The following is a 26969-nucleotide window of genomic DNA, read 5'->3' on the forward strand; positions in this document are numbered from 1 at the left end:
CCCCAGGACCTTCTGCGACTGGGCCAAGTCCAATCCATGGGGACCGGATCGCGCAGATACAATCCCTGTGTTTAAAACAGGTTCGGCTCCCCAATCAATGTCCGCCCTCGACATCCGGTGGTGGTTAATGCACTTCAGCCCTGTTTTACTTTGCACTTCTCTGCTAAGTTAAATAAACAACGGATGGCTCTTTAAAAAATATATATTTTTAAATATTTTAGGTATTTAACAATACAACCTTAAGCCGAGTCTAAGTATTTAGTTCATATTTATAGAGACAGCCCTTACAGCGTCATTCCATTTTGCCAAAGTGAGCAGGATAATACTGAAATATCACATTTTCTGTCCCTATGACGCAGACTATAGCGATATGTGACCCGCGGGGGGGCGACAGCAGGAGGGGCCCAACCATCAACGTCAGTCCTGATTCAATGAGGAACGGGCTCTGATTACTCGGTACAGAAGCAATCGGCACTTACAGGGAGTCAAAAGCCCCAGACCCAGGGGTGGGGGGAAAGGTGGTTACATTCCCCTCCCCCCCCCCCCCCCCGAACAGAATCCTTGAGCCTGCCGGAGGTGGTATTTATGGAAACGATGTAATGACATGGCTCCCTTTTTACAGGTGGGTGGTTCGGGGGTGGGGCGGCATGGTGGTGCAGTGGTTAGCACTGTCGCCTCACACCTCTGGGACCCGGGTTCGAGTCTCCGCCTGGGTCACATGTGTGCGGAGTTTGCATGTTCTCCCCGTGTCGTCGTGGGGTTTCCTCCGGGTACTCCGGTTTCCCCCCACAATCCAAAAACATGCTGAGGCTAATTGGAGTTGCTGAATTGCCCGTAGGTGTGCATGTGAGAGTGACTGGTGTGTGAGTGTGCCCTGCGATGGGCTGGCCCCCCATCCTGGGTTGTTCCCTGCCTCGTGCCCATTGATTCCGGGATGGGCTCCGGACCCCCCGCGACCCAATAGGATAAGCGGTTTGGAAAATGGATGGATGGATGGATGGTTCGGGGGTGTTAGGAGATACGATGGCCACTTCCGTCACAGCGGGGTGAGGAGGTGCAACTTTACCACCTCACATCCACTCCGGGGATCCTCTTTAAAGGGGAGATTAATCCACATATTGGGGAAACCCGTCCAGTTTCCTGGGAGTCTATACTCCCCTGACTGCATGGTAAATACAAACTTTTTTCATAATCGATGGCGCTTCTGCTAAAAGCAGACTTCAAGTTAATACATTCACAACCTACAACTCTAGCTAGAATAGATGTTACCTCAGTGTGCTGATAACTTAGTAAACCAGTTGTGTCAGTGGCGAGGAATTATTTACGTGCATAAAGTAAAGCAGAGCCTGTTGCAGGCTGCAGTTTGTGCATGAGAAAGCCCATGTTAAACATTAAAAGGGTTTATGATGAGTAACAGGTGGGGGTCCACAGGCGGGGAACATTAAACAAGTTTATCTGCGCGTCAGTTTGAGAAACATCTCGCTCTTAGAGCCTTATTGGGGGGGGGGGGGAGATTATGGCAGTTAAAAGATTCCTGACCCTTATGGTATATATACATGGGGGGAGGGGACAGCCAGAGTCATAGAGACCGCCAAGCTGTGTGTGTGTGTGTGTGTGTGTGTGTGTGTGTGTGTGTGTGTGTGTGTGTGTGTGTGTGTGTGTGCGTGCGAGACACACATGTCCCAGTCCACCAGACCTGACCTGTACTCTGAGGGTAAATGAAGCCCATAATAGCTGCTCCTCTATTTCAAGTGTCTCTAAAAACATTTTAATTTTGACATTAAAAAAAAAAAAAACAACAGAGGATGTCCTGAAAAGTCAGTGATACGCATCGCAGCGCGGAGATGTCTTTATATAAACAGCGTACGGGCTAAAATGACATTTTGTAGGTTAATTTGACTTAATAAAGCTCTTGCTAAGAGGACGATACTCCACAAAATCACATTAAATAATTTGCCGCGTTGCCAGGAGAATATTAGCAGTCGGTTGCAATCTGCCGCGCTAACAAGAGAAGTGGGGGTGCGTTTGAGAAACGGCGGTAGAGTCGGCGGGCGCGTCGCACCTGCCTGCGCACGGCACCTGTGCAAAGCCTATTCCTGGACACCCGCTACTAAGACCTCAGGGAAGGAGCGGTGGCCACGCCCCCCCCCCCCCCCGCTGCATGGCCTTCCGGCGACGGTACACGCCTGTGTCACATGCCTGCCATGTGGCCACCGCCTTTGCCGCAGGCTGACCTGGGGTTCAGGGAGTGGCCTCCAACAGCACACACTTAACAGCCGGAAATCGCAGGAAATGCGACCTCTTGCCAGCGTCATTTGTCCAGCAAGACTGCAAAGCTAACTGGGCCGCTTGATCGTATAATTAGATCCACACCAGTAATTATGGGTCTGAAGACGCCCCCTACAGGTGGATGTCTTTCTGTAGCACTGACATCGATTCGTTCAGGGTATAAACTGGGCCCCATTTCCTGGTGGTATAAGCTCAGCAGCCCGGTCCATCCTGTCCACACCTGTGGAGGGCAGGCATACTCCATGCCCAACGGTGTGCGCTCATTTGCGTACGATACGGTGCATGTTTGCATGCGATGACTTGACATGCGGTTACATTATTTACATGACCAACGTCTTTACAAAAAAACAAAAAAAGACAATCAGAAGCAAGCAAGGAAACATGGAAACTGACTCATAAGAGAATAATAGAATTTGACATGCTGAGGGAGACACTGCGTATGGCCTGTGGCACAGAGACAGGCAGCTTCAGCTTATGGGCCAAAGATCAGGAAATGGCGAGAAATAAATCAGTGTGTGACTGGAGTTTGCATGTTTGCCATGAAGAGCCAAGCAGTCAGGCCAGTGTGTGTGTGTGTGTGTGTGTGTGTGTGTGTGTGTGTGTGTGTGTGTGTGTGTGTGTGTGTGTGTGTGTGTGTGTGTGTATTGTGTTTATATTACCAAATGTACCCCAGAATGTGGTGAAAACCTGTTATTTTGAAGTTGTGGGGACCATTTTTCAGGTCCCCATAAAGATCTGTGACTGCAATCAAAAATCTGAAAATGCCAAAAGTTTCATGTTTTGTTTGGTTACTTATGGTTAAGGTTCGGGCTGGGTGGGGGTTAAGGTCGTCATGTTGGGATTAAAGTTTTAAAATGAATGGAGAGTCCTCACAAAGATATGAGTACAGGTCTGTGTGTGTGTGTGTGTGTGTGTGTGTGTGTGTGTGTGTGTGTGTGTGTGTGTGTGTGTAACCATTTGCATGTCTGTGCCCAGTAATGGGCTTGCATCTCCTCCAGGGTGTACGCCAGCCCTGTGCCCTGTACTGCCCAGGATAGGCAGCAGGCTCCCCATGACCCTCACCAGGATAAACTGATGGATGGATGGATGGACAGAAGAACAATCATGTTTTCTGTACTTCAGTTTCACATTTGCATACTTAGAAATGCATACGCAAATGTAAACTAATGAACTACACCGCTTTTATCCTCTAACCACACACACACACACACACACACACACACACACACACACACACACACACACCTTAGCCATAAGTATCCAAACGAAATAAAAAACCTTTGGCTATTTTCGTTTTTTTGATTGCATTCACAGATTTATATAAAATTCAGTTCTCTAATATATATCACATGTGCAGTCCACACTGTGCCCCCCCCCCCCCCCCGCGCGCATGTCCTCCCCCCCCGCTAAAAACAAGGCCTTTCATCAACATACCACTTCAAGGCGCCTGGTGAGCCTAGTGGCCACTCAGACAGGCCCCCGCATGGAGGTGCTGCAGGTTTCAGGTCTGGCAGGCCCAGGTTTGCATTCGTCTGCTAACGGGCCTCAGAATGCATGAGACTGACAGGATCAGAGACACGTAGCCACTGCCGGGGAGCTTAAGGGCCGCCGCCTGACCGGTTCAAACTCCAACAACATTTCCAACCAGCTGTCTGTGCATTTTGGTGCTCCTCATAATTTAGCACAATGGCGACAGCTAAGGCAGGCTAACCCGGTGAGATTGGTCAGCCAGTCCAAATTAAATTACCCCAGTGCAAATCACTCCCTGTACAGGAAATCACTAAGCTAATGAAGGCGTCTGTCTCCAGGGACGACAGCCAGCCCACTCAGCAACCCCTGGCCTGAACCCCCCAACCACCACCACAACCTGCCACCCCCCAGAGATGTCGTAAATCTCCTGGACATGCCTTAGTGCCAGACACACAAAACCCAAACCCTGTACCGACATCACACGCTGATGCTAAGAGTCCTGAATCGGCGGGGCTGGCCAGCCCAAGGTCATCACAGATTAACCCTATAAGGACCATCCTGGCACAAGACGACACGTTAATGCAAAATCTCTCTCGTTCTTTGCAAAAGTACCAGGGCTGAATGTGTGGCCCTCACATCCCCATAATCACTACTATTCCTGAGTGCAACATGACGCCTTCAGGCCCCGCCCACTAACATCTGAGTGAAATCAACTAACCAGCCTATGATATGCACCTGTTACTCATCCAGTGCAGACACGATAAAAACACATGGCATATAGAGAGAGGCTAAACTCATGCGTTTGCTAGCTTAAGCAGGACAAGCAGCCAGAGCAGATCTCCATCCATCTTCTATACCCACTTGTCCTATTCAGGATCACGGGGCTCCAGAGCCTATTCTAGAAGCTTCGAGCGCAAGGCAGGTAACAACCCGGGATGGGGCACCAACCCATCGCAGGGCATGACAGATCATCTCCTCAACTGGCAAATTCAAAGACCCTTCTCAGGTCTCTCTAAAACAACCAAAGCCTTTGATGATCAAAATAGCTTTTTATTCCAGTCGTTGATTATCAGATGCGTGTCCATGCAGATAGGTGATTGGTGAGCATCACTGACACCCCCCAGCTCAGTCACCTTCTGAGCCCCACTCACCCGGTTCGGCATAGCAAACATCTGCAGCTGCGGACACTCGAGCAATGTCAGGTTCTGCCAAGAGCCAACTGTGGCTTTTCGACTGGGATGCTAGGACTTTTGGTTTGGGCCACACCACTAGGGATTCACTCGGCAGCCCTTCCATGTGGTCACAGGGGTCAGTGGGTACAGCTGGACCATTCCTGAGGGGTCGTGGTCCGTCACAGCCGGCTCGTGTACAGTCCCCGACCACACCCGCTCTCCGCCGGACCTACGATGCGGCAGCACGCAGACTCTTACCTTGTTTGAGTATGGTGGCTTGCTGAGGTTAATTCCATCCCTGATGAGCTTATCCCGAATCATTATCTTCAGCTTGAGCTTTGGATAAACCACCAGCTCCTTGTGATGGCCGAGAGTCAGATTCCTGTGGGTGCCCGGACAGCCCTGGCTCCTGGGCACTCGCTCGCTTTTAGGTTCAGTCCACGACTTTGAGCCCCGGAGTTTGCTCTCGTACTGTTCCACCATGTGGCTGGTGTAGATGTCTGAGTTCAGGGGCATGGGCTCCAGGGTGAAGTACAGCCCAGAGGCTGCCTCTTTGTCCTCTTCCTTCAGCCTCTGCACCGCATCATGAATCCTCTGCCGGTGGTGTGGAATGAAGACCCCAATGGCGTCCAGATCGGGGTCCCCAATTTGCTTGCAGACCTCCAGGTCGTCATACCCATTGTCCACGAAGGACTCCACGTACTGACACAGACGCAGCGTTTTGAGCCACTCGTACACGATAGTGGGGCCGTTGCTCATCATCGTGGCGAGCGGAAAACTTGCACTTGACAGCGGCTTTGCTCCGAAGGGGGACCTTCTTTGGGGCGCAGTCACAACGCCGCGACGGCTTACGGCTCGCACGCACCCGACCCCGAGGCACGTGCGTCGCGCATGTCTTGGGGTCTCAGCCCGGTCCTCGAGAAGAAACACTAAAGCAAATTCCCTTTTGGTCGCTTTTTCACAAAATCCACACAATGAGAATCTGTGCACTGTGCAATTCTATTGTTTTTCTACGTGCAGACAAAGACGGAAAATTATAATAATGAGTTGATTGATCCCACAAACTGTCGTGTTCTCAGTCTCCCAGATTGAGATGCCACCGCTCGTATCAGTCAAATCTTGGGAATCAACTACGAACATCCGCATTCTCCTCTTCCCAAACAGCTGACACGTTAAAACAAATCATCTCACATGTCACCGCATATCAGCCATAATATACGCTTACAGATCCTTAATATCTACAGCACTTCCACTTAGAATCAGTGAGTGTCCTCTCTTAAAGACATAAGTCTCCTTTTTAATTGCCTTAAGTGATCACCCTCCTATTGCACTGCCATTGCGAGGCATTGGGTTTCAGAGGAACTCCGCTTACAGTTTGCTCTCAATCTGTAACCGTGCCGTGCACTGAGAGCCTGAAGTTGTGACTTTGCTTGTCATCTGTTTTGTTCTGCATACATGCTTTGCTCACCTTGGCCGCTCTCCTTCTCTATACGTACTGGAAAAAAAACACCGTTATAAATAAAAATGCATTGCGCTTCCTTTTAATGCAAAGCACTGCTAGCTGGTTTTGACATCGCTTCCAGCAGAGTGTGCCTCGGATTGTCTAAGCGTTCCGAAAATGCTAATGCACCTCGCAAAGAACAGCGATACATGCATTTGAAACGCTGATCCCCAGAAGAGCCAGGCTTGCTTTGCACGCCTGCGTTTAATCAGCTAAACAGTGCAGTCCACACGGTCGCTCCCGGATCGCTCGCTGACATACCTAGATCCACAGATCATCAGCGGCTGCATTAAATAAATCCTGCCGGGTTTTTCTTGCGAAGCTGTCATGCAAAGCCGAGGCAACACGTTTCGGCAGACGTAAACTTCACTTATGGTAGCAAAGAAATACAGCGTGCCAGATTAAACGAAGACGATGCCCCGGCTCGCTTTAATCTGACTGCGAATCGTGGACTTGTTTGTTTCACAACCCGTACGTTTCTTCTCGCCCGAAAGTTGCTCTTCGTGGTCCATCCCCTCCTCGCTTTTTATGCACTAATAACATACCATTTCTCGCAAGAGGAGCTGGCTACGCAACAGCTCCCCCTGCCGTCCATAGCGGCCGCATGTCGGACTCTGCTGGGTTCAATGAAACCAAAAACAGGCACACACCTTCACTCAGAGGCAAAACCGTCCTATAAATGACATATTTACGCGTGAATGTCAGAGGATGATTTCTACGTAGTACTCCTCTGACAGAGAAATGCCAGGTACTGCAATACCAGTGCAACAACTTAGGCAGCACTCGCTGTGATTCTCATTAAACTACGACTCGCATGATTGGGGTTCATTATTTCGCCATAAGTTGTGGTTGCAAAGAATAAAAATAGTCCACTACGAATAGACTGAAATGGGTTTCCTCACTGACATAGTCTACACTCCCTCTGCCCGAAACATTTGTTTGATATCAGAAAGTAACTCCAGGTAACTAAGAACAGCGCCAAGCAAAACTGCACTATTCAAGCCGGTTTTAAAAAAATACAGCCTGATTAAGAAAGATAATAGAATTAATTTTGGGATTGTACAGATTAAGTAATTTAAGATAGCATTTGGCCTCAATGTGTGTGCTCAGCCTGCTTCTGGCGAAATGCATCAACCGTAAGCAAGGTTAATATAAACAACAGCATTGGATTTTAATCATATGCACTTCTATTTGCCAGGGTAAATAAATCTGCAAATATGACCATAGGCCACCTTATCGTAATATCCACAAGAATATTATCCACAAGCAATGCTAATTATTTACTGGAGCTGAAAATTTAAGTATAGATTCAGTTCTGGCGTTATAATGGGTGTTTCTGATGTAACCTATCTGAGTCAGATCAAGGAAAGAATACGCGAACACTAAAAGAAACCTTCAGAAAGATATGCGCCAAGCTTCATGGTACGTCGCGGCTGCCCCTAGCGGCCTCGCTGTGTTATGTGTTTTAGGAATGCCGAGTCATTAAGACGCTGAGCTTCGCTTACTCCTACTGTCTACACACTACGCCCTTATAATAAAGATAGTGAGAAAGCAGCCGTTTTCCCACACCTAAAATACCAAAACAGACATGATTGCTGGAATATTACTCTTCAGTCGCCTGTAAGGGCATTTGGGGTAAACCGTTTTGCCTCCATGTAGAAAGAAATACAATTTTTATTACGCATATTATCAAATTTAACTAAACACAATACCAGAGCGGCGGTATTGTTCCATAGAACACCGACATTGAATCAATATGTCTAACCCCCGTAATTACGACTTTCAGTAAAGGGAGTTAATATTCTATGTAAATTGTTCTTCTGGATCGGTGAGCATGTCATTATAACATTAAGTTATCTAAAAATCAGTTTAACAGAAGGAACGCGAACAGAATTTATAGTATATTGGTGACATAATGACTGACATAAATTATCCGTTGCAAACCAACAAATACGATCTTAACATTTCCACGCATAAAAAACAAACCCGAAGTCGTTAACAGCCTCCTTAGTGGTTTGCATTCCTTTATGCGTTCACGCCGTAGTAATATTACCACAAACACACCGCACTTGAAACGGAACTTGGCTAAATTTGAGTGTGTGCCGCCATCTAGTGGACATGAATTTCTTTACATCCTTAATGCCAGGCCAATTACGCAAGATTAAGCATCGCTGTGGTTTAGTTTGTTGCAGTGGCGCCTCACACCTCCAGTGCTCTGTATGTGGAGTTTGCTCGTTGTTCCTACTCCGTGAGCTTCCGTGAGTTTCACGGTTCAAACACATATAGTTTAAGTGCGCGACTCCTGTGACGGACCGGCATCTTGTCTGGCACGTCCCTCGCCTTGTCCCTGCGCTTCCTGGGATATAGGCTCAAATCTCACTACAACCTTACACAAGATAGCTGGAGGTAGTGGAAGAGGGTTGGATGGCATTTGCAGTAAGTAATAGACCTCGCGACATAATATTTATACAATCGTTCATTTATGGTGAAGCAGGATGCGGGACTATTAATTAAAACTCATCCTGCTTCAACAAGCAAGGCGTATGAGACCATTTGATATGGGGGCACAAATAATTGAACAAAAGGGGTTATTTATTTGAGGGATGAATGAAGCCAAATTAAATATTGGGGGCATGATCGGACTGAGGACAAAGAGGTCAAGTCCTTAGTATTTTTCTGCACCGGCAATAACCACGATCCATTACTGGGCAGACCTAGCAAGGGTTAACACTTTTGACCTCGGTATTTTATAAAACCTGGCCACAGTCTAGATTGGGTGCGTACCCCCCCCCCCCCCCCCCCAAGTTCCTACGCCCCTCTGTGCATGTATGCAAGAGCCTTCAACCTTTTTTGTCATCAGCTCTGATCTTCACTTACCCAATTTCTGCCTCTTATGAAGTCAGCACTTTCTGCTGAACTGGCACATTATCCACTGATAATTAAATTACACGTGAATACCGCACATTTATCTAAAACGCGCATGCTCTTAAAAATAAAGTAACACGGACACCGGGATTTCATATTTCATATTTATTTCCCATTGCACAGTAATTTCTATCTACAGAATTTCTAAATTGTTTGTGGCAGCAGATTCATAGTCATAAACATCCATGTGAAATTTGCATAAAACTGTACAAGAAAAATTGGCTACAATGAGAAAATACTGCAACCCACTGGTAACGTATTTTTCCAAGACAGAATATGGCGAATAGGACACAAACTTTCCCAAGTATGTTAAAGTGGATTCTTATCAGGAGAATACTGGATGCTAGGGTTACAAAAAAGAGAAACGAGAAGGGAGCTATAGGGCACCTCAGTCATCCGTGTAATATTTTCCTCACGTTTTCTGGGAAGGTACAGTAGTAACTAGTCACCAACATCCTCACGACAATGCGCACACAGCATACAACAGAAAACAAAAGGGCTAAACATGATAGAAGGCGTTGAAATTACCGGTGAAGGTGTATATGGCGAGGGAAGCGAGCTCGGAAAATGATGACGGGCTCAAACGGCATTTTATTAGTAAACACTGAATATCATGCGTCCGCTATTGTGCAAGAAATAACCGGGTCTGTGCCTGCCGGCCGTCGACATATGTCGGTGCCAATACTACTACACCGCAACCCAGATGTGGGCAAGACAGAATCCGCGTTCACAGACTCGCCGTCCAGCCGACACCAGCCGCTCCGACATACAAATACCGTACATTTTCTCATTAGAAACATGAATTATTCTTTCATTTTTAAATATAGACAATATACACACCTTTATGCACACAGGTAATGATAAATATCTGTAAATGTAATATCTTTTTTCTTAAATTATAAATTAAATTATTGATTTATCAAATTTATCCAAATTAAAAGTATAGTACAAATATAACAGATTATCAATAAACGGAACTTGGAAACAAATCTGAAAGTGTGGCCATTCCTCCTCACTATAATATATATTATTTATGCAGAATCTATCCGTTTTAAATGCGTTGGTCCTTATGTGCTCTAAGGAGAGAGCGGCGACAAAATCAAACGCCTGTGCAATAAGAGCGGAAACAATACAAAAATACAGGATTCAGATATCAGCACTGGCCACCTTCCCTCCCATAAGCACGCATTTAGACATAAATTATGCGGGGGTAACACTACAAGTTACTGCATAATGCAAATCACACAGCCGTTTATGCAGCAGGGTAAGCGCAGCTGTCGCCGGCAGGATAGGGCGTTATGCGGACTTGGTGCTGCACGGGGCCGCGCCGGTTCTGTGATGGGGGGGCGCTGAAGACTTTGGGGATAAACAGAAAATAACAAAAACGAAATCTTTGGCGTCTGACACGAATATGGCGACTAACCTTTTCTCATTACTTTGCGAAATCTGCACTTTCAGATTTGCCTCCAGCTGTCTCATTATTTACATCAGGATGTAAAAACTTGGCAGGAAAAAAAAAGCTTTATCCCTCAATCGGTAAAGGAGGAAAAACTTCCGGCTAGATGTTCTCCTACGTGACATAAATAGCAGCTTTTTGCACTCTATAAAAAAACCGGAAAGATTCACACTGAGAATACCAATAAGGAATTATACATCTCCACATACAGTAAAACATATATTAATGTGTTCCTGTAACTAGCACACCATTATGAAGTTACTCACACGTTTCGCAGACGGATACACTCATCAATCGAGATTAGTAATAACGCATGACGTCCGCCCCAGGAGAGACTCTCCGGTTGATAATTCCTGGAATGCCAACCAATAGGATCAGATAGAGCGCGGTGACGCATTTCATTGTGCGGGACAACTGCGGCCAGCGGCCGTCAAGGGCTTTCTGCCTACAGGACGGCCTGTGTGGTCAAGGGAGAGGAACAATAGCTCTCGAAGCAGTGGATGATGAATAAAATAAATGGGTGAAGCACAATTAAAACACACATATTTCATCTTAGTGAGCAGAAAATTTGGACTGGATTCTATCACCCACGTCCTCACTGCTTCAGCTTAAAAAGCACAATTCATAGACAAAACAAAGGGGTGACTACATGGGCAGCTCAATACATATATACACACACACACATATATATGTGTGTTTATATATATATTTCTAGAAAGTCCACAGCCTATCCCCAGGCAGACCCCTGTCAAAGCGTTTTTGAAGCTAACACACACACACACACACACACGGAAACACACAGACAGACACACACAATATCCTTCCCAGACGACCTGCCTTTGGCACCGTGCAGGAGACCCACCACAGGGCCTCTCGTCCTGCAGAAAACCGGCTTCTCAGCTTATGGTCACGAATGAACAGAAATTTGCCACGATTCATCCAGTCATTTTGCCATTTCCCTAACGAACGCCACTAAGCGCATTACGCTCAACATGCTCCTTAACTGAAGAGGAAGAGGAACAAACTGAGAGTAAGTCAGTAGCTCTGAATATTGTTTTTGATACAAGTACCTCTGTTTCGCCCCAGAGGAAAAAATGAAAACTACGTACACGGACGCAAATTGCGATGCGGTTGTCAGCTGCAGCGTGAGTGGAAACAACGCAGAGCGAGCCTGCGGCACCCGGACGACGGCATCAGAACAAAAAGATGGAGGAAACAGTTATCATGGTCACTTCAGATTCCATCTCTGTTCTAAGCCTCCTGCCGCCAGTGAGTCCGTGCCAAAGGTAGATAGTCCAGGTCCAGAAAGTAAAAATCCAGGCCAAGATTTTGTTCCAACCAACCAGTTAAATACTCTATCACTGTTCGTTACTCAGCTGGTTGGTTGAAACAAAATCTTGGCCTGGATTGTTACTTTCTGCTCCTGAACTATCCACGCCATGCAGTAGTTTTCAGACATTAAAAAATCAGGAATTTTAACTAAGAGACATGATGGGCTCTGCGTTACCTTTGAATACCAGCTCTTTTATATGGACAATTAACATACAGTTCATTTGCCACGAAATACTCTCAATACGACAAAGAAAACAACCCAGAAGTGATTCACGGACGACAAAGCTAGACACGGGGGCCACAAGGCGTACACCTGACCGATAGAAAGTCAGAAGAGACTAAGAGCGAAAGGAAACGAATGACAAACGGAATGAAAAACAAATGGATTTCTATGTTATAGTGGGGCAGGACTGAACAAGGAGCCTGTTTGCACCCTTTGGGCATCCACTGCTGGAGGTCACTGTTTCCTGTGGGAGTCCGGGACATGGTATTCCAGGATTCCAAGGGGCAGAGTACCCTGCTCTTCACTGGTGGTTTATCCTCTGTTTTGCATACGACAGTCATATGTGAATATAGAGTTGAGTAATATTTAGAATTATATATATATTTTTTTTCTCTTGTATTTTTCAGGTTTTTAAGTTTTGTCTTAGTTACTCTTTGACCTTGTTGGCCCCATTGAGGATAAAAGTGGGAGCGGAGACATTTGGCTTTAGAAAATGGGAGAAGGGAGACCCCCCCCCAGCATGGGACGGGCTCCCTGAGGAGTCTGCTGGCCCCCTTCCTCTTGGCCAGGGGACCACTTTTACTCTCAGCCATATTGGTTGTTGTTGGGGGAAACAAAAAGAAAGGAAACAGCACGAACAGAAGAAGACGACACCATCAAGGTGATTTTTTTTCCCCCTTTCGATTCATTTTCCACCCAAAGCCGAGGCGGTGGAGGACCGTTATTGTGCTCGAGCGCTCCTCTGGGGCCTGTCCCTGCTGTCCAGCAGAACTGAGGGAGGGAGGTGGGGGGGCCGCTGGCCTCCAGGTGGCGCCGTGTACAAGAGCACGAAGTCCCTCAGCTCCCCCCGCACTGATCAGAACTGGTACCACTTCTTGTCTTTGCACTTCAGCATCATCTGGGAGGGGTGGGAAAAAGAGCAGAGTATGTTTACCTGAAGAGCAAATGCTACACAATGACTGACATTTAGAAACTGAGACTAAGAGGTGAGAATAACCCCATATACATAAGTACTGACTATGTAAGCAAACAGATTACTGACCAAGACCCTTTAACAGTGCAAGTACTGACTGATACCCATTAGCAGTCTAAATATTGACTGACACCCATTAGCAGTGTAAGTACTGACTGACACTAGTTAGCAGTCTAAGTACTGACGGACACCTATTAGCAGTCCAAGTACTGACTGACACCCGTTAGCAATGTAAGTAGTGACTTGCACCCATTTAGCAGTGTTAGTACTGCATGCAGTCAGAACACAATCACCGATACCCAGGAGCCATAAGGATGTAACGAGTCTCACATCGTGGGCATGTTTGGAGAAGGACTCCGCGCTCGCCATCATGGCCGCCGTCCTCTCCTCCAGTTCTCCAAGCTTCTGTCCCCTCTCATCCAGCGCAATGCGGGCACGTGCCAGATCGCCTACCACACCCGACGCTGCCCCCTTCATGCCCTCGATGCCGCCAGGTCCAGGGATGTGCTGAGCCAGGCTCCGCGAGGCTTTGCCTGCCACAGATTCCCCGACTGCAAGGAAGAGAATACTTATCACCCAGGGGGTCATGTGATTAACGTGCCCTCAATGCATGCCATTGGTTAATGCATGCCATTGGTTAACCCATGCCATTGGTTAATGCATGCCATTGGTTAATGCATGCCATTGGTTAATGCATGCCATTGGCAATATCGGGGACCCGTTTCACAAAGCAGGATTTCTCTCTTAGCTGGATAACTTGTTTGATTTAATTTACTCCAGTTAAAATGGCCTTCGGTCACTTATGCTTAGCCTTAAATCCGACAAGTTGTCAGATGAAGCAATAAATCCTGCTTTCGGAAAATAGGCTTGCTTTCTGTGTAGATTCTTCTGAGTTCATAAGTCAGAGTTTCAATTTCAGGGGGTGCTCCAGTAGAAATTTCCAACTAGGAATTTCCAAGTCACGAGTTCAAGAGGAACGAAGCACAACTATCTTAGCAACTTACATAGTTGAAACCATGCAACTGCATGGCTCCATCTATTTAAGTTGAGAACAAGAGCTTTTAGGAAACACACCCCATCAAGGGGACATCAAGCCCTTGCTGTGTGCATCTTTGTTCTGGTGCAGGTCAGATTTGGTCCAGCAGGCCTCTGCATCATACAGGCCCAGGGCACCAGGACCTTGGTGCCGTCGTGTGCCAAACCACATCCACTCTCTGCCACCCTCCAAATTTCCCTTCATTGCCTCTTTCGTTTAGATTTTTTCGTTGTCCTTGGAGAAGGTGAGACAGAGAAGGCTGGCGCACTGGCTGATGCAGGGTGGGAGGCTGGGGGGGGGGGGTGAACTGAGGCAGCTACTCACACAGCTCCTCCCGGTCCAGGGACTGTGCGCCGCCCCCAAAGAGACCCTTGAAGAAGCCTCTGTTGGGAGCCTCAGGGGTTTCCACAGGAGTGAAAAGCTCTCCAAGCATCTCCTGGATCACACACGGGACACACAGGCGCGCATTCAGGCAAACACGCACACTCGCCGCGCTGCAGCAAAACACGCAACTGCTGCAACGATACAACGGCAAACACTCATCTCCCGTTCTCTACCGACGTCAGATTCTCCTGTTATTTTACCCCTAATTTCTCCACACAGCTTGATCTGCAGTGTCCGGTTAATAGAGCACAGCTATGTGTGTGGAGGACAAACAAACAGCACTGCTCATTACCCATCAGCCAATAGTACGTGCTCCAGGAAAGCAGGCCCCGCCCCCTCACCTGTAGGTTCTCGCAGGTGTCCTGGCTGTAGGTGATCCTCTGGATCTCGGTGGGGGAGATCAGATACATGGCCTGTCCGTTGTTGCTGAAGCAGAACGTCCTGGCGATTCTCATATCGGTCAGCGGCAGGTAGTTCACGTCCAGCAGTGGTCTTAGGCCGGGTAGACTGTAAGGACATTGGGGTCAGGAGGGGTGTTAAGGCTAATTCCCCTGCATTCCGTCTCCTGTAGAATGTTCAAAATCAGCAGTGAGCCTGTAACTGGGTCTAGAAGCTTCCGGCTGACGGAGCGGAGCAGACCTGGCAGCTCTCTGAGTGCCGGAGCACGCAGGGGTCAGGGGTGGTGCGGCCACGCGACCAGCTCCGTCTGCCGCCGTCGCGGCTCAGATTCTCAAGGACAAAAGGGACCCGAGTTTTCCTCTGGAATCAGAACTTTTTTTGTATAGCAGGACGTTGTGTTTATGCGTATAAAAGCAACTGCTAACAGACCTGGGAGGTGGCCTCAGGTGACCTCAAATGTGTCCTCATCAGGCTATAATGCACCAAGCTCTTGCGGGTCAGAACTTTCACATTCTTTTTCAAAGACTTAACTTCTTGTACAGGTGTTTGGGTGAACTGCCAGACCAAGCCTGACCGGGCCAGACTGGGCCTGATCGAGACTGACTAAACCAGACCTGGCCAGACTTGGCCACAACGAGCCAGAAGAAGTTAGACTGAGCCTAACAGAGTCATCTCCATTACCATACGGTTCCCCCATAAAGCCTCACCTAAGGGCCATGATGTGGCCATTGGCGCAGAAGCAGGCGACGCATACACCAGTGCCCATCTGCACCACGTCGCTGCGCAGCACGAAGGACGTCTCGGTGATGTTGTGCTTGACGGAGGCCTGCGAGGGCAGGGCCAGCACCTTGGCCTGCTTCTCCGAGCACACCACGGCGTAGTGGGTCTCGCTCAGCTCCTGCGACGCCGACGGCGACACCGACACCGGCCTCCGCTTCCGCGCCTTCTCCCGCTCGTCCCGGTCATCGAAGGCGTTGGGCTCGTACCAGGGCTCGTGGGCTGGGGGAATGATGGTCCCGGTGCCGTCCAGAAAGGCCATCCGTAGGATGCTTCCTTTCAGTCTGATCAGCGTGCCTGGAAGACACGTCGTTCAATAAACAGTGTGTAGTGACTAAGCCTTGCCCCTGGACCCATTCCCGACCCCACCCTGACACCTACCGCTCGGTGACACGATGACTGGCTGTAGTAGCCTCTGCTCGCCTGGAGGGGGCAGGCTGAGCGCCACGCCCAGCACGGTGCCCAGGGAGGTGCCCACCCACAGGCTGGGCGTGGCGACGGCCTCACCCTTGCGGGCAAACGTCTCGGCGAAGTGCAGCGACGTGATGGCCTCCCGCGCCTCCTTGTCGATGCTGGTCACACTGGAGCTGCGCGAGCGGCTGAAGGAGCTGTCCCGGCCGTCTGGCGGGATGGCGCCCCGCGGGGGACAAACGGAGAGGAGGACAGTGGAGGCAAAGAGAGAGAGAGAGGTACAGCACCCGTCCCAAGGAGAACAAATGCCCAAGTCTGGGCAGACAGCAAGGACGTAGATTTGAGTATGTATGAGCGATGCATGTCCCTACTAATACTGTGGGAGTACCGTGTGTTTACAGGGTTGGGGGGTTGGGAGGTCTGGGCTGATTTGGTCCCTACCGATGTGGAAACTAAACCCATGCCCTTGGCAGACAGACAAGATATGAAGGATGATTTTATTACAACTATAATCTGTTATATTGATGGTTTCCGAAAGGCAAGCATTGCAGGATACAAAGCAAGCCGACGTTTGCTGACATATGGCACACGGGTTGTAGGTGTGGATACAGCGCGGCCATCGCAGCACCAGTAGCATGAGGGCGGGGTAATGCGCGCGGCGGTGTGTTAATGCGGAGCGGCGGAAATGAGCATCGCAGGCGGACGTCACCGCATGCTCTGGGCATGAGAGGGTGAGCCGAGCGGACGGATGGATTCACGGGCACTGCGAACCCACCCCAGACTCACACACGCACACACACATGTTCTGCTAACAGCTCTCGTTTCCATCAGACTGCTCCCTAGGATCTGATCTGATAGCGGTTATCGTCCTCTGAGGCAGGTTATTCCGGCTTCATGAAGACGTCAGAGAGCAGCTGTTTTGAGAGCAGTTGCCCAGGGAGGCTTATGCGGGATGGATGCGAGCCACAGTCTTGATCCGCTGCTGTGTCGGAGATGGTTATTCCGGGATGAATGGGCCCAGGGATGGGATTGAGTACCTGGATGCCCATCTGGGGCCACAGGCCTGTCAATATTCCCGAAAAAGGCATCGTTCTGCTTCTCTACCTGAAGCGTCACCTTTAAGGAAAACTCTACTCCCAAAGCTCACGGTTTCCAAAAATCAGTTTGATCAAAACGGAAGTAAAGGGTCTGACAAGAGGAGCCCACGTGTCCACAGCGGTGCACTAGGATCAGTGAGGTATCAGCCCAAACCTGTCGAGCTCCGTTAACCTCAGGTGGGTCCACTGACTGACGTCAGGTACAGGGCTAGGTGTGGGAGGCCGCCCCTTGCGATGACACGCCTCCTGGCTCCGCCCCTTCCCCCCCTCCCAATCCTGCAGGATGGCCTGTAAGCAGAGCACTGCTGGAACTGCTGCTTCTGCACAACTTCAGATCACGAACAGCACACGGCACACCTGAGAGTCCACGCCCCCCACACACACCAGCTGGGACCAGCCAGGGGGGTGGGGGGGTTTCACGTCTCAGAGCTTGCTAGAACCATCAGGGCCCAGCATTCCAAATTTCCGGCCCAGCGTTAAGTCATTCGAACGTCAGTGTGTTCCACATTGCCCACGGCCACATGATGTTGCAAGATCTGACAGGTACAGCAATGGAAAAACAACCCACTCCCCCCACCACTGTTTAAAAGAAACAAAAATAAAAATTAAGAGTGCAAGCACGAAGTTAAGGCTTACCCAAATCTGGCTTTAGCTCAGTAGGCAAGCTTAATTTCCGTGACATCTTAGCTGGAAAATAGAAAACATCCCGTCTTTACAAAAGCACTCCTCAGGTTGCACACACGTCATGCAGATGTGTCGGGATGGCACATGAGAGACGGGGAGGTGGGCCGAATACTGGCCGCCCCCCCCAGAAGGCGCAGGGATGACCAGGCATCATGCCAAACAGACAGGCAAGGAGAGACAGCACCGGGGGGGGGGGGCAGGATAGAACCCTGAAAGAAATTTCACCGCACAGAAACAGGCATTCAGAATACTCATGCCAAGAAGCATGCAGCACACAGGAGGAAGGGAGGAGGGGAGTGAGGAAGAAGAGGAGGAGGAAGATGGCTATAGCTGTTGGTGGGGGAGAGGTCTGCAGGCTAAAACGCGAGCCTGCAGCGGAGAGACCTCTGCACCAGCAGCGCGGCGGAGAGTCTACATGCAGCACCCAGAACGAGGTCAAATCCCAGTAAAACACTCGCAACCAAACGTGAGCGAATTACAGCCTCGCAGGATGGCAAAGAAGCAACCAAAGGAAACAAAATTAATAAAGTGTGGGTCGTTTTCAGAACGGAGTTCGACCGGTCAAGCAAGAGGTATGGAGCCGTGGAACAGTGTGAAACAACGTTACTGTTGTGATGAAGCGGGGACGGTCCCTGCGATGTACACGAGCGCGGCGGCAAACCCTTAGCGAAACCGAAAACGGTGACTTCGGTCGCCACTCAAAGCTGCATGGTCACTCTCCTCGGAACATTCCGGTCTTTTCCCTTTTTCTATTAATTTCATTGTCAAGTTCACATGCGGAAAACATAGATTAGTCGTTCAGTCTGTATTATACTAACAGGGAATCACTCACAGTTGTAAGGGACAATACTACTGTTACAAGAAATAATTAATCTTAACACCCCCCCCCCCCTCCCCCCCATTGCTGAATACAGGAACGAACAGTACACAGACTAAAATGGCACAGATGGATACAGCACAATCACAAATATAGTGGCGTGATGTCAAATCAACAGATGACTTGGAGGGCAGGAATGGGGTGGGGCAATTGTTGAAGGTGGTAAACAATTGGTACAAGCACATCGCGCGAGTCACGTGACATGTGGCATGCATTGTCATCGCCCGGCACTGGGTCCTTTTCTTTTGTTTTTTTTTTATTTATTTTGCTTCGTTTTGTTCTGTCTTCAGTCAGTCAGCGGCGCAGCGCTGGTGACGTCACACAGAAGCACGGCTTTTCTAGAACAAAACGGTGTTTGTTTGTTTTTTTACTGGTACCTCACGGTGACGCACCGCCACCCTTACCTCCTCTACCTCCGCCATTGTACAGCTGCTGATGGTTTGACGTCAGCACTTTTAGGGAAGTAAAGCAAACGAGCAGTTAGAGTAGGCGGGGCTTCGGCAGCTCCGTCCAATCACACGCCACCCCAAATACAGACAATTCGCTTCCCGCTCCAGGCTTCCAAGCTAGCTTGTGTTGACTCTCCTACAGTAGCTGGAGAGCCGGTGGAAGTTCACACTCATTTTTGTGCATGAAACAATAATGTAAAAGATATATTTCTGCTTGCTGCCCAGCAGAGGGTGTCGCTGAGCTCTATAACCTAGAGTGTGGGTCTACCCTGGTGTTCACCCAGAATCTAATTCTCCCCAAGGTTGACTTGGGGCTGCGTACTGCACTCCATTCACGACGCACGGGACGGTAATCATTAGAGGACGTCTCCCTCACTTCATTCCATAGGCCCACACGGGGTTCGAACCCGCGTGAGATGGTGCCCTGAAAACTATGTATGGTGGCCCTAGCATTCGGCTGGCGAGGGCGTGTGAGGTTTGCCAGACTGTAATCCAATTCAAATGTAAGGTTAATAGAGTTTCTAACTTTATTATACATTTCTCCAGTATAAATCATTCCTCTGGGCTCATCCTTGCCAGAGGCCCTTGTGAAGGATGGGCTTTGTGCAGCTGTTGGCTGGACTTGATGGCGAGGATCCTGTAACAAGCTCCTCTGGGACTCTGGGCGTCGAGACCCAGATTGTAGCCTGGTAAAACTGCAGCAACCCTGACACGACGTGGTGGGGTGGGGAGGCGGGGCATGAGAAAAATGGCCCAGGAGTCTCTTTAACTCTGGTTGGTGGTTCTCAACCTTTCTGAGTGACAACCCCCAAGATAACATTGGTTGGTGTTTGCATCCCCCATCATATCTAGGTGTCGATGGACACAGCCCTGTCCATGGTGAAAAAAACAACTAACAACCACTTAAAAATCTATTTCATCAAAATCCAGATTTCATTTAGTAAGTGTACAGTTTTTCACAATGATCTGGCAGCCCCAAGAAATGATCTCACAACCCCTGTGGGGGTCTGGACCCCCCAGGTTGAGAAATGCTGCTTAAACTGGTAAGTTAAATGCAAAGTGGTAAACTAAACATGGTCTAACTAAAAACTGTGCAGGACTCGTGTGCGAGCTAAGAAATACCCAACAACTGTGAATGAGTAAGTTATTAGCTGATTTGCTGATAAATGGCCGTCTCACTGCAATCGTGTGGCTGAAGCTGACGTGATGAGGTGACTGCTGTCAAGACCCTTCATGTCCGAACGGGCCTATGAGGGCAGCATCCTGGTGGACCACGAGTTGAATACACAACCAACATGCAGCCAGGAGGCCAGAGCAATGATGACTCTGTTCACCATCGTTCACAAACTGAACCTCGTCTCTAAAGAGCAGATTTCCAGCACAGAAGCGTCGACGAATCCCCTGCTTCTCCACACACGGCATGACTGCAGAAGCTACCGTGGCAACTGCGTGCGTGAGGCACAGCTGGGTCCATAAGTGTGAACAGGAAAGAGAATCACGTCGGCTAGCCGAGAGTTAACCGAGCGATCACCCCGATTGGTGGCATCAGTATCCCGGATCATGCCGCACCGAGGGACAGTGGCAGGAGCCTGCCTTTCATCACAGCGGGGTTCGGGAGGCATCAAGCAGCAAAGTGCACAACCCAGATTAATTAGGCCCTGGTTCGTTAGTACTGCACAAGAGGAACTCGGCAAATTAGCGAGAAGCGGAGCGCCGCGGGCATCTGCAATCATACGATACCTAGGTCACTGGATAGCAGCCTGGAAAACGTCCTGCTTAGGGATTTCGCTGGGGACACGTTTCGAGGAAAAACCAAAAAGACGACAAATGGAGAAAAGAACAAAAAAAAAATAAAAACATGTCAAGCCAGTTTCGAAGGAAACATGGGAAGTGCAAAATGAGATTTAAAAATAAGCTTTGAACATAGCTGCAAGCTCAGGGATTAACGAAAAGACAGGAGACATGGGTGCAATGTTCCTCGGCGTGGAGCCACTGTCCGTGCGGAATTATCCTTAGCCTCGCGACCTCTACCCTGTTTTGGGTGTCGTGTGCTCAACTTTCTGGGTGCCTTGTTTATTATCCGACCGAGGTCTGAGCCTTGGTGACGCCGGCTTGTATCTCCTTCCAGGCATCTCGGTAGAGAAGGCAGAGCCAGAAGGACCTCGTCTTTGGGTCTGTGGTAACATACGGAACCGGAGCACTGGAACGGCATTGGCTTCTGATACGCCGCCAATTTAATCTACACCCTTCTGGAATAAAATAAGAATTTATATTGCTTATTTCAGCATTTCTGTGGAAATTATGTTGTGGGAAATAACTACCTTTTTCTGCCAAAGTCAACAATCTCTGCGCATTAGTAAAACCACAGCAAAACACCAGCACTGTGCTTCCTGGAAATGGGGCTGGATTGGACTTTGATCAAATCCAAAAAATATCTAAGGCTGATTTTTTTTTACATGAACTGCCTGAGTGGTTTTGGGGGCAATAAAACTAGCTACAGCGTTGTAGAGTCGGTACAGGGGATGACACAACTTTTCATGTGCTGTGGATATTACTGCATCAGATTGGCTTTCATCTTTAAGAGAGAAACTCACAAATAGATGGATTTAAACAAAATCTTGACTGCCCAAATGAAAGGGCAGAAGCTGTAATCGCGTTACGGCAACGTTAAGGCGATCACCGCGCAATACGGGCTTAAGACCCGTCCTTATCGGCAACGCAAATGAACCCACCATTTAGATGGAGGTTAATCCCCATTAATGCCATGAAAAGGGGTACAAGGGGAAAAAATAGCACCCCCTGGAGTGAGATCCTTCCATAGCAGTAGGGTCACCCCGACACAGTGAGTTACATTCACGGAGTAATGGGTACAGTAAGCATGATTCAATAAGGGGGGGGGAAGGGTGTGGCAGGGGGCATGATCTCATAACCCACTGGTGCAATGGTTTTCTTTTCTACTCACACTGGAATGAATAGCCAGGCAGACTTTGCCACAAAAGCGTGGCACCCCAGTTGTTCAGACCAAAGGCCAGTTCTTGGTTGTCTGATGGCACAGGCTCACTTCCGGGCTACAAAGTGAGTCAAGCGGGCGACTCAATTTGACCCGCGGCATCGTGAGACGTCAGCATTAGCATTGATATCGGAACACCTACAGGCCAATTACAGGCCCCGGAGTTGCTTATTTACATCACACTGGGGTCCACCTTGTATTGCTGCATTTTCAGGCAAGCATGTGCATTATGTTAAAAATAATAAAAAAAAAATATATATATGATTTATAAAAAAGATAGTTTTACCTGAAGTGGGAGATTTGCAGCGGTCCTCTGAAGTGGTGGATCCCTCGCTGATGTCACCGAGGCCTGCTCAAACGGAAGAAGGAGTTATGATGGAGATCAGCGCCTCCTCTAGACCATCTGGGTCAAATTAGGTTCGGTTTACGGGCCCTGAGATAAAACCGAGGCTTTTATAATGCTCTGGTTTCCAAATAACAAGAAAAACGCAGCAGATAGTTTCACTGGACTCTTGGGAGCGTAACAAGACCTCTAAAGGTTCTCTAGCAATCGGTACATTTGTCTGATTCAGTACGAGGTCACTGCCCATCTTTTGTGCGGGGAGGGTGAGGGTGAGGGTGAGGGTGAGGGTGAGGGTGAGGGTGAGGGTGAGGGTGAGGGTGAGGCTCTGTGCCGGTTACCATTCCCATCGTGTCGACACTGACAGGTCTGAGCTGTCGGACACCGACGACGATCAGATGATACAAACGGCATCGAGGTCTGGGACTGGCGGCTCAGTCATAGCATCCCGTTACACAACATCATTTTGCATCATTTTGTAACATTAGAGGTGCAATTCTGCATCCGCACCAGGTGGCGGCACTGCAGAGCAGCGTGCTCAGGGGCTGCCTAGACCTATGTGTGGCAGCAGGAGAGCAAAGTTGAATTTTCTCTATCTTCGTGATTCCATGAGAGGATTTCAGACAGATGAACCGCTGCATGAAAACATCCTGTTTGCTTTCAAAGAAGACAGACACATGATCCACATAGAAATAATCTATCATCACCTGTTTTCATTTTCCTATTCAAAATGCATGAGGCACACATTCATAATTCATATGTATATCTCCTCTTGACATACACGTGAATGCAGGTGTAATCATTAAAAACACTCAAATACTCAAATACAAATACTCAAACAGATAAGCCATGTAAATACATCTTGAGATGCCCATCCATCCATCCATCCATCCATCCATCCATCCATCCATCCATCCATCCATCAAACACTTATCCTGATTAGGGTCACAGGTGTCTTGGAGCCTATTCCAAGCAGCACAGCGCACAAGGCTGGGGTCCAGCCTACGTGTCAGTTCATTACAGGGCACACCCATATTTATACAGTACATGTAATTTAGAGACACCAGACAGGCTAACTGCCGGAAGAAAGCCACACGATACAACCTGCACACACGCAGATGGGGTGGGATTGGAACCCACAACCCTGGAGGTATGACAATGAATGCAATTTACAAAAATTAATCTTTGGTTTTTAAAGGGTGGTATGACTAAAAGCATGATTTTTAAGATTGGGGTACAATTGTAAAGACTTGCCAGGTTTAAAAAAAAAAACTGATCAAAGACAAGATTACACGCATTAATCATTAACACACTTGTGAAAACCTTTCTTTTGGTATCTTAATTAGAGTCTGTGGGAAGGACAGAAAGTGATAAGGAATCTATGAGAACACTTAATGATGGTACCGACGCATATATCAAATCATACTTTATCTCTCTTGAGGTGAGATTTCAAAACCATGAACACTGAGTGGAAAACTGTATCCAGACTCCGATCTGCCTCCTTGATGTAGTTACATGTTAGCCTCCGATGGATGCCCAAGCTGTTTCTGGGCTCCAGTGAACTGCAGATGAACTGTTTCTAGCTTTGTGGTTTAAACGTGGAGAATCGGAGAGAGAGAGAGAGCAAAACAGAGAGAGCAAGACAGACAGAGTAAAACAGAGAAGGCAAAAGAGAGAGAGAGCAAGACAGAGAGAAATAGAGAGAGAGCAAAACAGAGAGAAATAGAGAGAGCAAGACAGAGAGAGAGGGACAAAGAGCAAGACAGAGAAAAACAGAGAGAGAGAAGGACAGAGAGCAAGACAGAGAAAGAGGTACAGAGAGCAAGACAGAGAGAGAGGGACAGAGAGAGGGACAGAGAGAGAGAGGGACAGAGAGAGAGGAATGGAGAGCAAGACAGAGAGAGAGGGACAGAGAGAGGAATGGAGAGCAAGACAGTGAGAGAGGGACAGAGAGAGAGGAATGGAGAGCAAGACAGAGAGAGAGGGACAGAGAGAGAGGAATGGAGAGCAAGACAGAGAGAGAGGGACAGAGAGAGAGGGACAGAGAGAGAGGAATGGAGAGCAAGCCCTCACGTTGGTGCAGAGTCCTATCCTAAGTGCTTTGGTTCCGCCGCAGAGACAGAAGTGACAGGAAGTGACAGAGAAGCAGCAGTAATAGCAAGTGACAGGGAGATGGCGGATTCAAGGAGGAACAGGAAGTCAATGGTGGGAGTGTGAGGTCCAGAGGGGTCCTGGAAGAGGACGACACCTGCCCTGATGTAGAACATTTATAAAGAGGCGGGACGGCGTATGAATCATGCGGACTGAATTTTTCGGGTTTTTCTTGACGTTACACCAGCTTTGACCCCAGATGGTTCAGAAGGGGACGTTTAAAAGGACTGGATCTCCGATGTACTGAGGAGGCCTCAGCCTCGACATTCTCAGCGGCTGGCGTCTCTGGGCTGCCCGTCACCCTAGAGTAATGCCCACTTGCCATCTCCACCTCCTCTCCTGTGCCCCTCCTTACCTCCGGAGGGTTGTCTCGATTTGCGGGGGGAGCGCGGCTGTCTCTGGTAGGGGTCATTGGAGCCGTACAGCTCGACCGTCCCCAGGTTGAGCAGGACAGTCTTCTGTAGGTAGTCCACGACGGCCAGGCCATTGCTGTTGCCGAATACGACGCTGTTTCGCAAACACAAAAAACACGGAATGGAGAAGGCTTACTGGTGGTAAATCACCACAATCGTCACCTCCAATGACAACGTCATCAAGCTGCTCCGCACAGCAGACCAGGCAGGTAGGCGTGGCCCTGCTCTGCGCTACACCCACTAAGAACAAAAAAAAAAACCCGGAGAGCACCCAGTACATATCTGTCAATGAAAACGAATTTAGAACCAGGTTTAATGGCCCATTTCAGAAATTCTGTAAAGGCTATACTTTTAGGGGCAGTGGGTTCAGACGGGCCATTTTTAGAAACATCTCAATGAAGATGCATCTAGAAAGGGGTCTGATGGACCAGCCAGGCCATTTCGGCGCAGCACGCCCACTTCGGTTACCTGCTCGCTGATGTGATTGTTTACCAGCGGGTCCAGTGAGGGATGGGCAGGTCTACAATTCCACCCGGCCGTATTTCTGTGAGGCCACTTTCGCAAGCCAGCGAAGCTCGTAACGGCTGGACGGATGCGGGAGGTACGCATCCTCAGAGTGACGGGCGTTCTCGGTCCACACCAAACTCACAGGCCATAGGAGGAGTTCACGGCCAGGCTGGTGATCTGCTGCGGTGGCTCCCCGCTGACCCACACCAGCTGCACCACCAGCTCCACCTGGTACCCCGGCGACTGCTTCAGCGGGGTGCTACGGACCCTGGTAAGGGGGAGGGGGGGGGGTCAGGGATGGGCTATGAGGGGGTACCAGCTCCTGGTTTGGGCCACAGCACCAGCACAACCTTCGGTGTTAATTACAACATTAATTTTATTTTACTAAATATGGACAGCAGGTGGTGTAGCGGTTAAGGAAGGGTACCTCTGAGCAAAAATGTTTTTTAAATCACATGTTGCAAATATGCTGTTGTGCTTTAAATCAAAGTGTTTACCTTGAGTTTCTTTGGTTCCAAAACACCTGTATATAAACAGTAACGAATGTGGATTCACTAAGACATCATCGGTGAACAGAACCTACTTGAGGCAGGGCACATTATCCCGGATCCCGTCTGAGGAGCTGCTGCTGGTGGAGGGGTGAGAATGGGACACGCTCGTCTGGGGGCTCGAAGTTCCGCCTGCCGGAAGCTGTTCCAGCCCCACTTCTGGGGACTCTGCGTCGTTGAGCTCGTACTGCAGCCGGACCTCCAGGAGCTGCGGAGAGGCGGCAGAATGTAAGGTTAGACACCATGACCATAACGGCCAGGGACGGGTCTAGGGTAAGGGGAGATCCGGGGCTCAGCCTAGAACCGTCGATGAGTTGGAGTTCAAGACTTAAAAGTATAAAATCCCGATCTGTATATTCCGTTTAAAATACATGGGCTCTGTGTCCGTCATGGTGCCTCTGGTGTTTCAGACAACAGAACTACACTATACATTATACTGTATATAATGAATAAAACATGGCGAGATTCAGGGTCCTCCCAAACACATTTGGGGTTTAAGCATCACTAGCCAGACCGTGCCGCCGCCTCCCTGGCAGAGTGAAGCC

General features: G+C 48.9%; 2 protein-coding genes across 3 annotated transcripts in view; both read right to left on the minus strand.

The window, feature by feature from the left end:
- The window catches only part of sash1a (SAM and SH3 domain containing 1a), a 169205-nt gene extending 162231 nt beyond the window's left edge, over positions 1 to 6974 (minus strand). For both annotated transcript variants that reach the window (XM_049002336.1, XM_049002334.1), the window contains exon 1: positions 5190 to 6974. In XM_049002336.1, coding sequence (XP_048858293.1) covers positions 5190 to 5693 — 504 coding nt within the window. In that variant the 5' untranslated portion in view covers positions 5694 to 6974. The remainder of the gene's footprint in view (positions 1 to 5189) is intronic.
- Positions 6975 to 9447: 2473 nt separating this feature from the next.
- The window catches only part of LOC125725389 (syntaxin-binding protein 5-like), a gene marked incomplete at its 5' end in the record, with an annotated part of 30852 nt that continues 13330 nt past the window's right edge, over positions 9448 to 26969 (minus strand). Inside the window, 12 exons of the mRNA XM_049002268.1 lie at positions 9448 to 13266; positions 13672 to 13892; positions 14702 to 14813; positions 15103 to 15268; positions 15868 to 16234; positions 16319 to 16558; positions 18082 to 18132; positions 19411 to 19458; positions 22752 to 22814; positions 25312 to 25463; positions 26019 to 26144; positions 26460 to 26632. Coding sequence (XP_048858225.1) covers positions 13225 to 13266; positions 13672 to 13892; positions 14702 to 14813; positions 15103 to 15268; positions 15868 to 16234; positions 16319 to 16558; positions 18082 to 18132; positions 19411 to 19458; positions 22752 to 22814; positions 25312 to 25463; positions 26019 to 26144; positions 26460 to 26632 — 1761 coding nt within the window. The remainder of the gene's footprint in view (positions 13267 to 13671; positions 13893 to 14701; positions 14814 to 15102; positions 15269 to 15867; positions 16235 to 16318; positions 16559 to 18081; positions 18133 to 19410; positions 19459 to 22751; positions 22815 to 25311; positions 25464 to 26018; positions 26145 to 26459; positions 26633 to 26969) is intronic.

This window comes from Brienomyrus brachyistius, unplaced genomic scaffold (genome assembly GCF_023856365.1).
Source record: "Brienomyrus brachyistius isolate T26 unplaced genomic scaffold, BBRACH_0.4 scaffold66, whole genome shotgun sequence".
In the NCBI taxonomy this organism is placed as follows: domain Eukaryota; kingdom Metazoa; phylum Chordata; class Actinopteri; order Osteoglossiformes; family Mormyridae; genus Brienomyrus; species Brienomyrus brachyistius.